The 15,032-nt window shown below is 43.5% G+C and overlaps 1 protein-coding gene across 1 annotated transcript in view; it reads left to right on the plus strand.

The window, feature by feature from the left end:
• Positions 1-15,032, plus strand: part of NDUFAF2 (NADH:ubiquinone oxidoreductase complex assembly factor 2) — a 184,570-nt gene that overhangs the window by 101,132 nt on the left and 68,406 nt on the right. The window contains exon 2 of the mRNA XM_062212041.1: positions 13,609-13,698. Coding sequence (XP_062068025.1) covers positions 13,609-13,698 — 90 coding nt within the window. The remainder of the gene's footprint in view (positions 1-13,608; positions 13,699-15,032) is intronic.

Below are 15,032 nucleotides of genomic sequence, written 5' to 3' on the forward strand. Positions count from 1 at the left end.
AAAAGGAAACCTGTTGAAGTGAAATGGACACTATGAGAAACAGTGACTTGATCAGCCCTTGTCCTGACTGTTGATGTAAAATTTAATACTTTATCCCTTTTGGTATTTTTTTAATTCTACTTAATACTATTGGTTGAACTCTGTAATTAACACACAATTATTCTTAGGTGTTTAAATTTAACTGAAAAGTGATCCCTGTTAAATATAAGAGTGGGAATAAGAGAGGGAGGAGATGTACAATTTCAGACATGTTCAATCGGACTTGACCCAAATGGTGGAGTTAGAAATGTGTCAGGGGATTCCAATACAATCCCATCAAGGTGGCATGTACCAATGCCATCTCACTAGTCCAAGTGATCAATTTCAGTTCACAGTTGATCACACTGATAGGTCTAAGAGTCAAAGGGATCACACAAACAAGACTAGTGTCTGTTAATACTAACAGATAGAATAAAAAAGGGAGAGAACAATCCAACATGGGAAGCGGGATACACAGCAGACTCATAGAATGGCAGATGTCCTAAGCAGCACTCTGGCCTCAGAATCAGCCCTTAAGGCATTTGGATCTGGCTGAAGAGCCCATGAGAGTATCTTAGGCATGGAAAGCCAAGACACTCTGAAAAAAAAAAAAGAAGACCTAAATGAAAGGTCTCTGCAAGTGAGATCCCAGTGGAAAGAACGGGGCCATCAAAGAAGGAGGTACCTTTCTCTGAAGGGAGGAGAGAACTTCCACTTTGACTATGACCCTGTCGGAATAAGATTGAAGTCAGCAAATGACTAGAGCCTAGGGAGATTACTGATGCCATAAACAAGAGTGTCAAATTGTTAAGTCAACAACAGGAGTCACTGTGTACTTACTCCTCATGTGGGATCTCTGTCCTTAATGTGTTGTCCGATGTGAAGTGATGCTATAACTAGTACTGAAACAGTATTTTACACTTTATGTTCTGTATGGGTGCAAACTGATGAAATCTTTACTTAATATATACTAAATCTTCTATATATAAAGATAATTGAAAATGAATCTTGATGTGAATGGAATGGGAGAGAGAGTGGGAGATGGGAGGGGTGCAGGTGGGAGGGAGGTTATGGGGGGGGAAGCTACTGCAATCCATAAACTGTACTTTGGAAATTTATATTTACTAAATAAAAGTTTTTAAAAAAAGATTGTTTATTATGTTGATGATGTTTTTGAGCACTTTATAGATACTGGATATTAATGCTTTATCAGTTACATAGTTTGCAAATATTTTCTCCCATTCTGTCAGTTGCCTGTACACTTTGCTGATTGTTTCCTTTGCAGTGCAGAAACTTCTTAGCTTGATATAATCCCATTTGTCTATTTTTGCTTTGAATGCCTGTGCTTCTGGGATCTTATCCAAGAAACCCCTGCCTATGCCAATTCTTGCAGGGTTTCCCTAATGTTCTTCTCCTCTAGTAACTTGATGTTATCAGGTCGTAGATTTAGATCCTTGATCCGTTTTTCAGTTGATTTTTGTCTAAGGCATAAGGTAGGAGTCTTACTTCATACTTATGCACACAGAAACCCAATTTTCCCAGTACCAGGTTTTTTTTTTTTTTTTTTTTTTTTGACAGGCAGAGTGGACAGTAGAGGGAGACAGAGAAAGGTCTTCCTTTTGCCGTTGGTTCACCCTCCAATGGCCGCCGCGGTAGGCGTGCTGCGGCCGGCGCACCACGCTGTTCCGATGGCAGGAGCCAGGTGCTTCTCCTGGTCTCCCATGGGGTGCAGGGCCCAAGCACTTGGGCCATCCTCCACTGCACTCCCTGGCCACAGCAGAGAGCTGGCCTGGAAGAGGGGCAACCGGGACAGGATCGGTGCCCCGACCGGGACTAGAACCCGGTGTGCCGGCACCGCAAGGCGGAGGATTAGCCTAGTGAGCTGCGGCGCCGGCTACCAGTACCAATTTTTGAACTTTCTTCTCCAGTGATTGATTTTAGCTCCTTTGTAAATGATTAATTAGTTGTAGATGTGTGGATTGATATTGAGGGATTCCATCTGTTCCATTGATCATCAAGTCTTATCAAGTCTATTTTTGTACCAGTGCCATGCTGTTTTGATTAGAATTGCCCTATAGTAGGTCTTGAAATGTGCTATTGTGATAGCTCCAGCTTTGTTTTTGTTTTTTAACATTGCTTTAGCTATTTTGAGTCTCTTGTGTTTCCATATAAATTTTAGCATAGTTCCTTCTAGATCTGAGATCAGTGTCATTAGTATTTTGATTGAAATCACATTGAATCTGTAAGTTCTTTTGGGTAGAATGGACACTTTGATGATATTAATTCTTCCAGTCCACCAACATGAGGGATTCTTCCAATTTTGGTGTCGTCTTATTTTTTTCTTTAATGTTTTACCATTTTCATCATAGAGATCTTGCACCTGCTTTGTCAGATTTATTCCAAGGTATTTACATTTTTTGTACCTGTTGTGAATGGTACTGATCTTGCAAGTTCTTTCTCAGCCATGGCATTGTCTGTGTATACAAAGGTTATTGACTTTTGTGTATTGATTTTATATCCTGCAAGTTTGCAAACTCTTATGAATTTCAATAGTCTTCTAGTGTAGTCTTTTCATTTCCCTATACATAAGATCATGTCTTCTGCAGACAGGGATAATTTGACTTCCTCCTTTCCCATTTGTGTCCCATTGATTTCCTTTTCTTGCCTAATGGCTCTGGCTAACAGTTCCAGAACTATATTGAATAGTAATAGTGAGAGTGAGCATCCTTCTCTATTTCCAGATCTTAATGGAAATGCTTCCAGGTTATCCCCATTCAATACAATGCTGGCTGTGGGTTTGTCCTATATAAATTACCTTGATTGTGTTAAGGAACGTTCCGTTTATATCCAATTTGTTCATCATTTTTATCATGTAAGAATAATGTATTTTATCAGATGTTTTCTCTGCATCTATTGAGATAATCATGTGGTTTTTTCGGTTTGTTAATGTGATATATCACATTGATTGATTTTTTTCTATTTTTAAATTTTTATTCGATGAATGCATTTTTACATAGATACAACTTTAGGAATATAGTGGTTCTTTCCCCAAATCACCACCACCCCACTCCCATCCCACCTCCCATTCCCTCTCCCATCTCCTTCTTCATTATAGATCATTTCTCTTCAAGGTAGAAAACTAATTCTATTCTAAAGGACTCTCCAAGGTACACAATTTGATTTTTAGATTAGAGATGGGACTTGAGCACCCCCTTGACTTGAATCCTCTGGTCTGCTTTAAAAAAAAACAGGAAGAAGAGAAAGCTAGGCATCAGGAATGTAAAGATAGGTGGCAGACCTATTAATAGCTGCTCTGTACAGTGATCTGCCCTCAAGGAGACCCAACAGGCCAGTCCACTGTTGTGGCTTTCAGTGTGGTAAGCCTGGGCTTCAGCAGAAGTCAGCTTGTGAAGAGCCCTGGCAGCTCTGCCAGCCAAGAGTTGGATCACTGGAAATGGACCTGCCCTGGAGTCGAAGGACTTCAGGTCAGAGCCACAGATCTTATTGACTCTAAGATGAAAAATCCTTCACTCAGCCCAGCTTCCAAAGTGACCACTGCAGCTGAGGGGACAGCCAAGTAGGGTCAGCAACATTGCAGGCAGAACTGTAAATTTCCTGTTAGCGATGCCACCTGCCTTTACCTGGCCAGCTCTCCTCCCAGACCAGCTAGGTAATGGAAGTCAACAGGGTGCCTTCCCCAAGAAGGTTCATACCTCCCCTAGGATGTACCCTATGTGAAGAGATAGGTCTGGGCCTCTTAACTTATGAGGCCTGAAGCCCACCAGATTATTATCAAGCCCCTTCTGTCAGGTTCTATTTGCCTCTCAATCAGCAAACTTAGTTGTGGTTTAGACAGCACCTTTCTTGAGTCCTCTAATAAGAACTCTGTCCTGGCCGGCGCCGTGGCTCACTAGGCTAATCCTCCGCCTTGCGGCGCCAGCACACCGGGTTCTAGTCCCAGTCGGGGCACCGATCCTGTCCTGGTTGCCCCTCTTCCAGGCCATCTCTCTGCTGTGGCCAGGGAGTGCAGTGGAGGATGGCCCAAGCACTTGGGCCCTGCACCCCATGGGAGACCAGGAGAAGCACCTGGCTCCTGCCATCAGATCAGCGCGGTGCGCCAGCCGCAGCGCGCCTACCGCGGCAGCCATTGGAGAGTGAACCAACGGCAAAAAGAAGACCTTTCTCTCTGTCTCTCACTGTCCACTCTGCCTGTCAAAAAAAAAAAAATTAAAAAAAAAAAAAGAAATCTGTCCTTTGTTCTAGACCATGTCTAGCCCACTTGGGTCTCATTCCTTTGTAATCAAAGCCTTTAATTATTCTTTAACTCATGAATTTGCTTTTCATTGCTTTTGAATAATCCTATGATCGTTGTTTTGAATTCCTTTTCAGGTATTTCATCAGTCTCTTCATCTTCACATTCTAATACTGAAGTGTTGTTGTGTCCTTTGAGGGAGTCATATTATCATCCTTGTTCATGTTTCTTGTGTTTCTATGTTAATTTTTAGGCATTTTTGGAACTGCTTATTAGTTTTCTCTCTGATAGCTTTTATTTATTTATTTTTTGACAGGTAGAGTTACAAACAGTGAGAGAGAGAGACAGAGAGAAAGGTCTTCCTTCCGTTGGTTCACCCCGCAAATGGCCGCTACGGCCAGCTCTGTGCCGATCCGAAGCCAGGAGCTAGGTGCTTCTTCCTGGTCTCCCAAGCGGGTGCAGGGCCCAAGCACTTGGGCCATCCTCCACTGCCTTCCCAGGCCACAGCAGAGAGCTGGACTGGAAGAGGAGCAGCTGGGACTAGAACCCAGTGCCCATATGGGATGCCGGCACCACAGGTGGAAGATTAACAAAATGAGCCATGGTGCCGGCCCTTATTTTTTTTTTAATTAATTAATTTATTTGAAAGTCAGAGTTACACAGAGAAAGAGAGGCAGAGAGATAGAGAGAAGTACTTCCATCCACTGGTTCACTCTCCAGATGATCGCAACAGCCCAAGCTGCGCCAATCCAAAGCCAGGAGCCAGGAGCTTCTTCTGGGTTTCCCACATGGGTGCAGGGACCCAAGGACTCAGGCCACCCTCTGCTGCTTTCCCAGGCCACGGCAGAGAACTGAATCAGAAGTAGAGCAGCCAGATTCCAAACCGGCATCCATATGGGATGCCAGTGCTGCAGGCGGTGGCTTTACCTGCTACACCACAGCGCCGGCTCCTGATGGCTTTTATCTTTGAAATTTCCCTTTGTGGCTTATTAGAGTATCTGCTCCTTCAGTGGATATTCCAATGTGTGTACTGGGTGGGGCCAAGGAGCTCCAGTCAGTGCTTGGGTATGGTGCAAGGGTCCAGGGTGAAACCCGTGTTGTGCATGATAGATCTATTGTCAGCAGTGGAAGGGTGTGATCACTTTGGCTACCTCCTATCTTCCAAGGTGATCAATGCCCAGACCAAGCCCACAGTGGCTACACACCCCAGTCACACATTCACAAGAACCACACAAAGGATCTGTGGGGTCCTCAGTATGAGCACAGAACTCTGTGCAGTGACCCACCCTAGGCAGTCAGGAAACTGAGCCTCTGAAGCCAGACACTGGCTTCAGGACTGGCATTGTGGCACAGCAGGTTAAGCCACCACTTGTGAAGCCAGCATTGTAGCTGCTATGCTTCTGGTCCAGCTTACTGCTCCTGTGCCTGAGAAAACAGCGGATAATAGATCAGGTACTTGGCCTGCGCCGTGGCTTAACAGGCTAATCCTCCGCCTTGCGGCGCCGGCACACCGGGTTCTAGTCCCGGTTGGGGCACCGGATTCTATCCCGGTTGCCCCTCTTCCAGGCCAGCTCTCTGCTATGGCCCAGGAAGGCAGTGGAGGATGGCCCAAGTGCTTGGGTCCTGCACCTGCATGGGAGACCAGGAGAAGCACCTGGCTCCTGGCTTTGGATCAGCGAGATGCGCCGGCCGCAGCGGCCATTGGAGGGTGAACCAACGGCAAAAAGGAAGACCTTTCTCTCTGTCTCTCTCTCTCACTATCCACTCTGCCTGTCAAAAAAATAAAAAATAAAGAAAAAGGGCCTTGATAATAATCTGGTGGGCTTTAGGCCTTGTAAATTCAGAGGCCCATACCTATCTATCTCTTCACATGGGGTATATCCTAAGGGAGGTGTGAACCTCCTAGGGTAAGGCACTCTGTTGACTTTCATTACTTGGCTGGCCTGGGAGGAGAGCTGGCCAGGTAAAGGCAGGGGGCATCTCTAACAAGAAATTTACAGTTCTTCCTTCAATGTTGCTGACCCTACTTGACCATCCCCTCAGCTGCAGTGGTCACTTTGGAAGTTGGGCTGAGTGAAGGGCTTTTCAGCTTAGAGCCAATAAGATCTGTAGCTCTGACCTGGGCATCCTTCGACTCCAGGGCAGGTCCATTTCCAGTGATCCAACTCTTGGCAGAGCTGCCAGGGCTCTTCACAAGCTGACTTCTGCTGAAGCCCAGGCTTACCACATGGAAAGCACTGCAGTGGACTGGCCTGTTGGGTCTCCTTGAGGGCAGATCACTGTACAGATCAGCCATTAATAGGCCTGCCACCCATTGCTTCTGATGCCGAGCTTTCTTTTCCTCCTGGTTTGTGTTAAAGCAGACCAGAGGATGCAAGTCAGGGGAGTGCCCAAGTCCCATCTCTAATCTTCGGTGGCCTGAACTACAAGTCTATAGTCACAGGCATGTTCTGTAGTAGTTTTTCTAAGGTAGACAATGCCCATGAGGAAAATTATATTCTCACTTTAAAACTTTCTTTCCCTTTGGTCTGAAAGGGAGGTTTTTTCTACTTACTGTATACTTCACTGATGGCGAGTGAATCTAGCTATGAGATTATTATTTAAGTTCTTATTTTGGCTATGCTATTACAGAAAAATGTTAGCCATCTCTTTTATAAGGTCTAAAGATTAAATTGTGCGTCCTACAGATTCCTTCATAATAGAATTAGTTTCCTACCTTGAAGAGAATAGAGAAGTGAAAGAACAAGTTGGGCTTAGAATAGAGAAATGAGGGAGCAAGTCCTAGATCGCTTGCTGACAATAGCAATATTACATAAATACTTAGCAAACCGTTTCAACCATTAGATAACAACTTAAGAAAACATTACCAGAAGGTCCAATGCCTTCTATAAATTTTAAGAATCATGTATTTGAAAACATCTCTTAAATATCTAACATGGTGTAGTTTGTTTAGCCAGTAAACTTAAGCACAACCATCTAAAATGTTTTTAGTTTCTTTCTACCAACACGTTTAAAACATGATACACAGATTCAGGTCACAGGTTCTATTTGCTTCTCAATCAGAAAAATTACTTGTAGCTTTGACAGCACCTTTCTTAGCTCCTCTAATAATGACTCTGTCCTTTGTTCTAGGCCCTGTCTAGTGCACTTGGGCCTCATTCCTTTGTAATCAGAACCTCTACTCTACCAACAATGGCTCTACTCCCAACCTGTGTGTACTGATGGTCCTCTTCCCCACTTAATGCTGTATAATTGTTCTAACCTGGTAAATGCCACTCTTAGGATCATTGGTTACTATCCTCACCCTGTCTTTTATGACCTTGTCTAAATATGATCAGAGTCGGTAAACTTGGAAGGCTTCCATAGCCTTGGCAACTCATGACGACAGCCTAGGATGGTTACTGGCGCCATAAACTAGAGTGTCAATTTGTTGGGTCAACAACAGGAGCCACTGTGCACTTGCTCCTCATGTGGGATCTCTGTCCTTAATGTGCTGTACATTGTGATTTAATGCTATAACTAGTACTCAAACAGTATGTTTCACTTTGTGTTTCTATGTGGGTGCAAACTGTTGAAATCTTTATACTAAATTGATCTTCTATATATAAAGAGAATTGAAAATGAATCTTGATGCAAATGGAAGGGGAGAGGGAGCGGAAGAGGGGAGGGTTGCGGGTGGGAGGGAAGTTATGGGAGGGGGAAGCCATTGTAATCCATAAGCTGTACACTGGAAATTTATATTCATTAAATAAAAGTTAAAAAAAAAAAAGAAAAAAAATAAAGAAAGAAAAAAAAAATAGATCAGGTACTTGAGTCCCTGCTACCCATGTGGGAGACTCAGGTGCAGTTCCTGACTCTAGGCTTCGGTCTGGCCCAGCCCCATATGCTATAGCCATTTGGGGAGTGAACCAGCAGATGAAAGCTAGCTCTCTCTCTCTCTCTCTCTCTCTCTTTCTCTCTCTCTCTCCCTCTCCCTCCCTTTCCCTCTCTCTCTCTCTCTCTTTCTCTCATCTGTCACTCTGCCTTTCAAATAAATAAAAAAAGTGTATATTTTTAAAATCTTAAAAAAGAGAAGGAAATAACAGTTTCTTTTGGTTTCAGTTTAGCCCTTGTATTTTAATAACTGAAATGCAGTAGGTTTATAGATTTATTACTTGTAGATGTCTTAAGTCTGGCAACAGAGCTGGTGATTAAATGTCAGGGGCTGGAGTCAAAAAACCCGTATTTAAATCTTGACTCCTATTTGATGGCAAGTAACCCAAAATAAATTTCTTAAGTTCTCTTAAGCCTCAGTCTCTTTATTTGTAAAATAAAATAATAATTGTCCCTCATAGAGTGTCAAAGTGGAAGGGAAATTGTCCCCTACAAAGTCAAACTTTAGTTTAGTGTCTGGCACATGGTGAACATGCCACAAATGTTAGCTTTTTTTTTTTTTTTTTTTTGCTTTCTGGTCACCCTTGAAATTCTAGGACCTCTGCCCCTCTTCCTTCAAATCTAACCTAAGATTGTTGTACATGACAGGATTTGGTGAGCACAACCTGTGCAACGCTTTTGCTTTTGTTCCCTGTACCACAGGTGGTGCTGGTTGCCGCGTCCTGTCTCACTGTGTGCCCATTGTGGGCTGCAGTGTGCCTTCCCAAGTGCAGAGTACAAGATGACTTCAGATGATAAAGACAACCCTCCCCATGTGTTAGATCTGTCCCTATTTTAATGTATGTGTGGACAAGCATACAGCTAGTACATCCCTGAGAATATTTCAGGACAAGGTAAAAGTGAATATTGAAGGAACAAAGAAAGTCAACTTAAAAAATATAGAGAATATGCAAAGGTTGCAAAGATGGTCCTTGAAGGACTGAAGTTTAGGACTCTGCTCTAGATCCCCTCTCCCAGGTCTGCATCCAGGGTTCCTATAATCTGTCCTAGAAGCTCAACAGAACAGATGAAATCTATTCCACCTTTATCTCTGTTGCCTACCCTATGCCTGGGGATCATATCCCTTTTTTCTTTTTTTAGTTTATGTTTCTTATTTTTCTAAATAAAGGAATAGAAAGTCTACCATTCTCCTAGGATGATGAGCAATTACCTCAATGGCAACTAATTAAAAAACTCTTTTGGGGGACCAGTGTTGTGGTGTAGTAGGTTAAGCCTCCACCTGTGTTGCTGGCATCCCATATGGACACCAGTTTGAGTCCCAGCTGCTCCATGTCCAATTCAGCTCCCTGCTGATGGCTGAGAAGGCAGTAGAAGATGGCCCAAGTGCTTGAGCCCCTGCACCTGCATAGGAGACCCAGAAGAAGCTCCTGGCTGCTGGCATTGGATCCAGATCAGCCTAACTGTGGCCATTCAAGCCATTTAGGAAGTGAACCAACGGTTGGAAGAGCTCTCTATCTCTCCCTTTCTCTGTCAGTAATTCTGCCTCTCAAATAAATAAATAAATCTTTTAAAAAAGCCACTTTTTTGTTTGAAAAATTGAGCTTTTTTTCGTACTCTTTAAATCTTTTTTCATTTTTTTTTAAAAAAAATTTTTAGTGTTTATTTGAAAGGCAGAGTAATAGAGAGTCTGACTCAGGCTGAAACCGGAAACCAGGAACCCCATCCAAGTCTTCCACGTGAGGGGCGAGAACCCAAGTACTGGGCTATATGATCTGCTTCCCCCCAGGCTCTTTAGCAGGAAACTGGATTGGAAGCAAAGGCAGGACTCATTCCCACCAGGTCCTCCGCTGTGAGCTGCAGGCAACCCAAGCGGCTGCTTAACCTGCTTTACCACCACCCTTGCCCCTCTGTAAATCTTTATACCATACACCATTATAATCTTCCTAACCATTCAACTTTTTGTTTTTTTCATGTAAAAATTCATTCGTGTATTTATTTATTTGGAAGGCAGAGTGACAGTGAGGGAGAAACAGAGATATCTTCCATCTGCTGGTTCACTTCCCAAATGCCCACGACAGCGGGGACTGGGCCTGGCCAAATTCAGGAATCAAGAACTGCAAGACCTACCAGTTCTTGGTCATCATCTGCTGCCTCCCAAGCACATTCACAGGAACCTGGACCTGAAGTGACGAATAGCTAAGACTCCAACCAGGCAATTCACTGTGGGATGCAGGCATTACAAGTGGCAGCTTCACCTGCTGTACCACAGCACCCACCCCTCAACCTTTGGTTTGACTGTTTCAGTTAAGTTTAATCTTCAGTGTTAAGTAACAATTCTGCTGTGTTTTACTTAATAATACTCAATTGAGAGGATGGAATTGTGCATAGCAGGCTAAGCTGCCACAGCCTAATTCACATTTGTGTGACCAATCAAGTCCCACCTACTCCACATCTGTCAGATCCAGCTTTCTTCCTTTTTTTCTTTAAAGATTTATTTTATTTATTTGAAAGACATAAGTACAGAGAGAGCTAGAGACAGAGGTCTTCCATCCGCTGGTTCACTCCCCAGATGGCCGCAATGGCCAGAGCTTTGCCGATCCGAAGCCAGGAGCCAGGAGCTTCTTCCGAGTCTCCCACGTGGGTGCAGGGGCCCAAGCACTTGGGCCATCTTCTGCTTTCCTAGGCCATAGCAGAGAGCTGAATCAGAAGAGGAACAGCCAGGACTAGAACTGGTGCCCATATAGGATGCCGGCGCTTCAGGCCAGGGCTTAACCCACTGTGCCACAGCGCCGGCCCCCCCAGCTTTCTTCTAACATGCCTAGGAGGCAGCAGAAAATGGCCCAATTGCTTGAATGCCTGTCATTATTCCCTAAACAATATAACTACTATTGATATGACATTTATATTGTATTAAGTATTAAGTTTAGAGATTTTATATTTTATATATTTAGATTTTATATTAGAGATGATATATACAGGAAGATGCAACTTACATGCAACTATTATGCCATTTTTACACAGGGATTGAGTAACCACGAGGGCTTCTAGAACCAATTCCCAGAGGATACCAAAGGATGGCTCTACTTAAATTTGTTGTATCCATGAGTATGGAATTCTTTTTCCTAGATAAGTAGAATTATCTTTACAAATACTGCATGAATGCCTACTATGGAGTTATTTTACAACTATATTTTGGAAGGGGAACCTATGTGATTACAAAGAATTCAATAAATTAGTAGTTTTAGTTTATATTTATTTTTTAATATTTATTTATTTGAATAGAAAAGTTACAGAGAGAGAGGGAGAGTCAGAGATCTTCTGTCTGCTGGTTCACTCCCCAGATAGTTGTAGTGGCTCAGGCTGAGCCAACATGAAGCCAGGAGCTTCATCCACATCTCCCATGTGAGTGGGAGAGGCCCAAACACTTAGGCCATCTTCCACTGCTTTTCCTAGGCCATTAGCAGGGAGACACTGTGGAGCAGAGAGACAGGGAAAGAGATATCTTCTATCCAATGGTTCATTCCCCAAATGGCCACACTGGCCAGGGTTGGGCCAAGCTGAAGCCAGGAACCAGGAGCTTCATCTGGGTCTCACACGTGGATGCAGGGGCCCAAGGACTTAGTCCATCTTCTGCTGCTTTCCCAGTTGCGCTAGCAGGGAGCTTGATCGGAAGTGGAGCAGCTGGGACTCAAACCAGTGCCCATAGAGGATGCCAGCATTGCAGACGGCATCTTAACCTGCTGTACCACAGCGCTGGCCCTGCCATGAACTCTTTAACCTGCCCTTCTATGGAGCCTCGTCTGTGGGGGAAATGTTGTTATTGCTCTAGGCTCATCTTACCCTAGTCTTTATCCCTACAACTTAGGGATTTTTCCTGCTAATTCATGCCCTACAGTAAATTTATTGGGTAAGATATGCAAACGGTAACTCCTTTTTATAAATCTTGAAATCAGCCTGATTATATGAGTTCATAGTGATATGCAGAGCTTCCCCGACATTACTGGCTTATCCTTGAACTCTCAGCCTTCACGTACTCTCAGTTAGACAGGGGGAATAAAACCCACCATTCACCCTTTTGTGCCTGCCTTTGCTGCTCTGTTGCTCCCAGGAGTTCCCTTGACAGCACTGGAGGGAATGTTTAGTCAGTTGTTTTTTACCTAGTGTAAGAGATTTTTCAGGCAACAGAATTTCTTTTGTTATGTCATCCCTTCCCTTTAGCATAGTGGAGAGTCTGCCTGGCAATACTAAGAGAAAGGCATACTTTGTACGTCTTAGGTTTCTCTCCCCGACTGGTGTGATCACGGTTCAGCGGTACTGCTTCCCTTGTCATTGCTCACCAGTGTCCACCCAGTCCCCACTCCCAGTCCCTGGAATACACAGCACTTGAGGGAAGTTGGCCTAACATGGGCCACACTTGTTTGCTGTTGGGAAGTAGAGAGCCTACCTTGTTTTTACAGGACCACATGTTCAGTGACAAATAAACATGTTTTTGACAAGGCTGCTTTGAAAGACATGGTCAAGACTTTTTGAAAACAGAAAAAAATAATAAATGACTTTATGCACTTTCTATGATATGTGCTAATCAAATTCTTATTACTGAGACAAGTTACCAGTAGGCATTCTCATCCCGTCTTTCACCCCCCTGCATCGTTTATTGTTCTTTCTGCTTTCGTGACTCTGCGCTGCCACTGCCCCACTTGAGATGTTGGACTCTCAGCTGGAGCACCACACTTGAGGCTCACCAGTTTTTATCCTTCTTCCTGTCAATTCTCTTGAGAGGTGGTGACTCAGATGGACCACAGAACCCAACCCAGGGCTTGGTTCTCCTGAGTTGGCCAACAGGACTGGGGGCCATCTTCAAATGCTTTCTGAGGCCATAGCCAAAACAGAGAGCTGGATTGGAAGTGGAGCATGTGGGACTCAAACCAGTGCCCATATGGGATGCCGGCACTGCAGGTGTCAGCTTTACCCACTACACCACGGTGTCAGCCCCAGAAATTGCCTTTTTTTAAAAGATTTATTTGAAAGGCAGATCCACAGAGAGTGGGGGAGAGGCAGAGATCTTCCTTCCGCTGTTTGACCCTGCAGCTATAATGGCCAGCGCTGGTCCAGGCTAAAGCTAGGATCTTGGAACTCCATCCAGGTCCCTCAGGTGGGTAGCAGGAGCCCAAGCACTAGGGCAATCCTCTGCTGCCTTCCCACATGCCCCCAGGGAGCTGGATGAAATGTGGACCAGCACTCATATGGGATTCAGGTGTCGCAGGCAGCTTAACCTGATGTACTGCAATACTGGCCCCAAAAATTACCTTTCTAAAATTATTAATTATAAATACAATCTATACTTTTTCTTATTAACTTAATTATTTTACCACCTGAAAGGGTGTACAATATCAATTGAGAAGATATTATAGTAACTACTGTGTCATAGATTCATTTAAAATATCTCCATCATTTTTGTCTTATAGGACAAACTATTCGAGAGAAAAGAATCGTAGAAGCAGCAAATAAGAAAGAAGTAGACTATGAAGTAGGTGATATCCCAACAGAATGGGAAGGTAAGTTTGCTTTTTTTTTTATTAAGATTTATTTATTTATTTGAAAGTCAGAGTTGCGCACAGAAAGAAGGGGAGGCAGAGAAAGGGAGATAGGTCTTCCATCCACTGGTTCACTCCCCAGTTGGCCACAACGGCCAAAGCTGTGCCGATCCGAAGCCAGGAGCTTCTTCCAGATCTCCCACATGGATGCAAGGGCCCAAGCACTTGGGCCATCTTCCAATGCTTTCCCAGGCCATAGCAGAGAGCTGGATTGGAAGTGGAGCAGCCGGGACTCGAACCAGCACCCATATGGGATGCTGGCACGGCTGGCAGCAGCTTTACCCACTATGCCACAGTGCCAGCCCTGTAAGTTTGCTTTTTAATAACATCTTCTGAGAGGCAAATGATATACAAAATCAGTAAGAATATATATAATTGCATGCTTCTCCACAAAGAACTTTGGCAGTCTGAACCAGTAATTTTTTTTAAACATTGTCTTTGAAAGTTGTAAAGGTGCCAGAGTTTTTCAACGAAGCACATGTGTAGCAAAAACACTGTAAAGCTTTAGCAGAGCTGGGAGTAGGAAGAGGCAAGTGAAGGTCCTAAATGCAAAACTTAAGGAGGTTCTCACTCTCACATACTAGACCTGAACTTGCACAACCCTGGGATTTGATTCTGTTTCTGGCACTCACCAGCCACATAAACTTGGGAAAGTAACTCAGACGTTTCAGTCTTAGTTTTCTTTTTTATAAATTGTGGATAACACTTGCTGTCGTACCATTTAACATATTTGTTCAACTTACAATGACCCAGTGGCAACCTCTTGCATAGATGAGGATAGATACTTGATCCCTATCCTAAGTCTTGGAAATTAAGATAAACGATCAAAGGGAGATAAAACAGCAACAATTAATCTCATTGTGGCTTAAAACAGTAACACATGAACTTGGTAGTTGTGTCTTCAGTCCACCATCAAAGGTTTATTGCAGAAAAGGTTCATCTGTGGAGAAAAAAACTGAAACCAATTTGCAAAAAGACATACAGAAGAATATTTCCTAGCTTCCTAGGAACTTTACAGTTCCAAATTCAAGTTCTTTCTGAATGAAGTTCAGCTGCAAGTCAGAGTTCTTTGTTACCAGTTCCTAGCATAGTGCTTGGGACACAGTAGGTGCTCAATAAATGTTTAATACGTAAAATCTAGCCAGGGCTAGCTTTTGTTATTTGCAACTGAAAGAACCTTAATTGAAACACCAATACCTGTCTTATTTATCACCTAACACCAAGTGTTTGCTTGTATGTATGGTATTATGTGCTTTGAAGTCATTATTGTATTTAATTTTAATACCAAGTCTATG

This window comes from Lepus europaeus, chromosome 15, assembly GCF_033115175.1.
Source record: "Lepus europaeus isolate LE1 chromosome 15, mLepTim1.pri, whole genome shotgun sequence".
Taxonomy (NCBI): domain Eukaryota; kingdom Metazoa; phylum Chordata; class Mammalia; order Lagomorpha; family Leporidae; genus Lepus; species Lepus europaeus.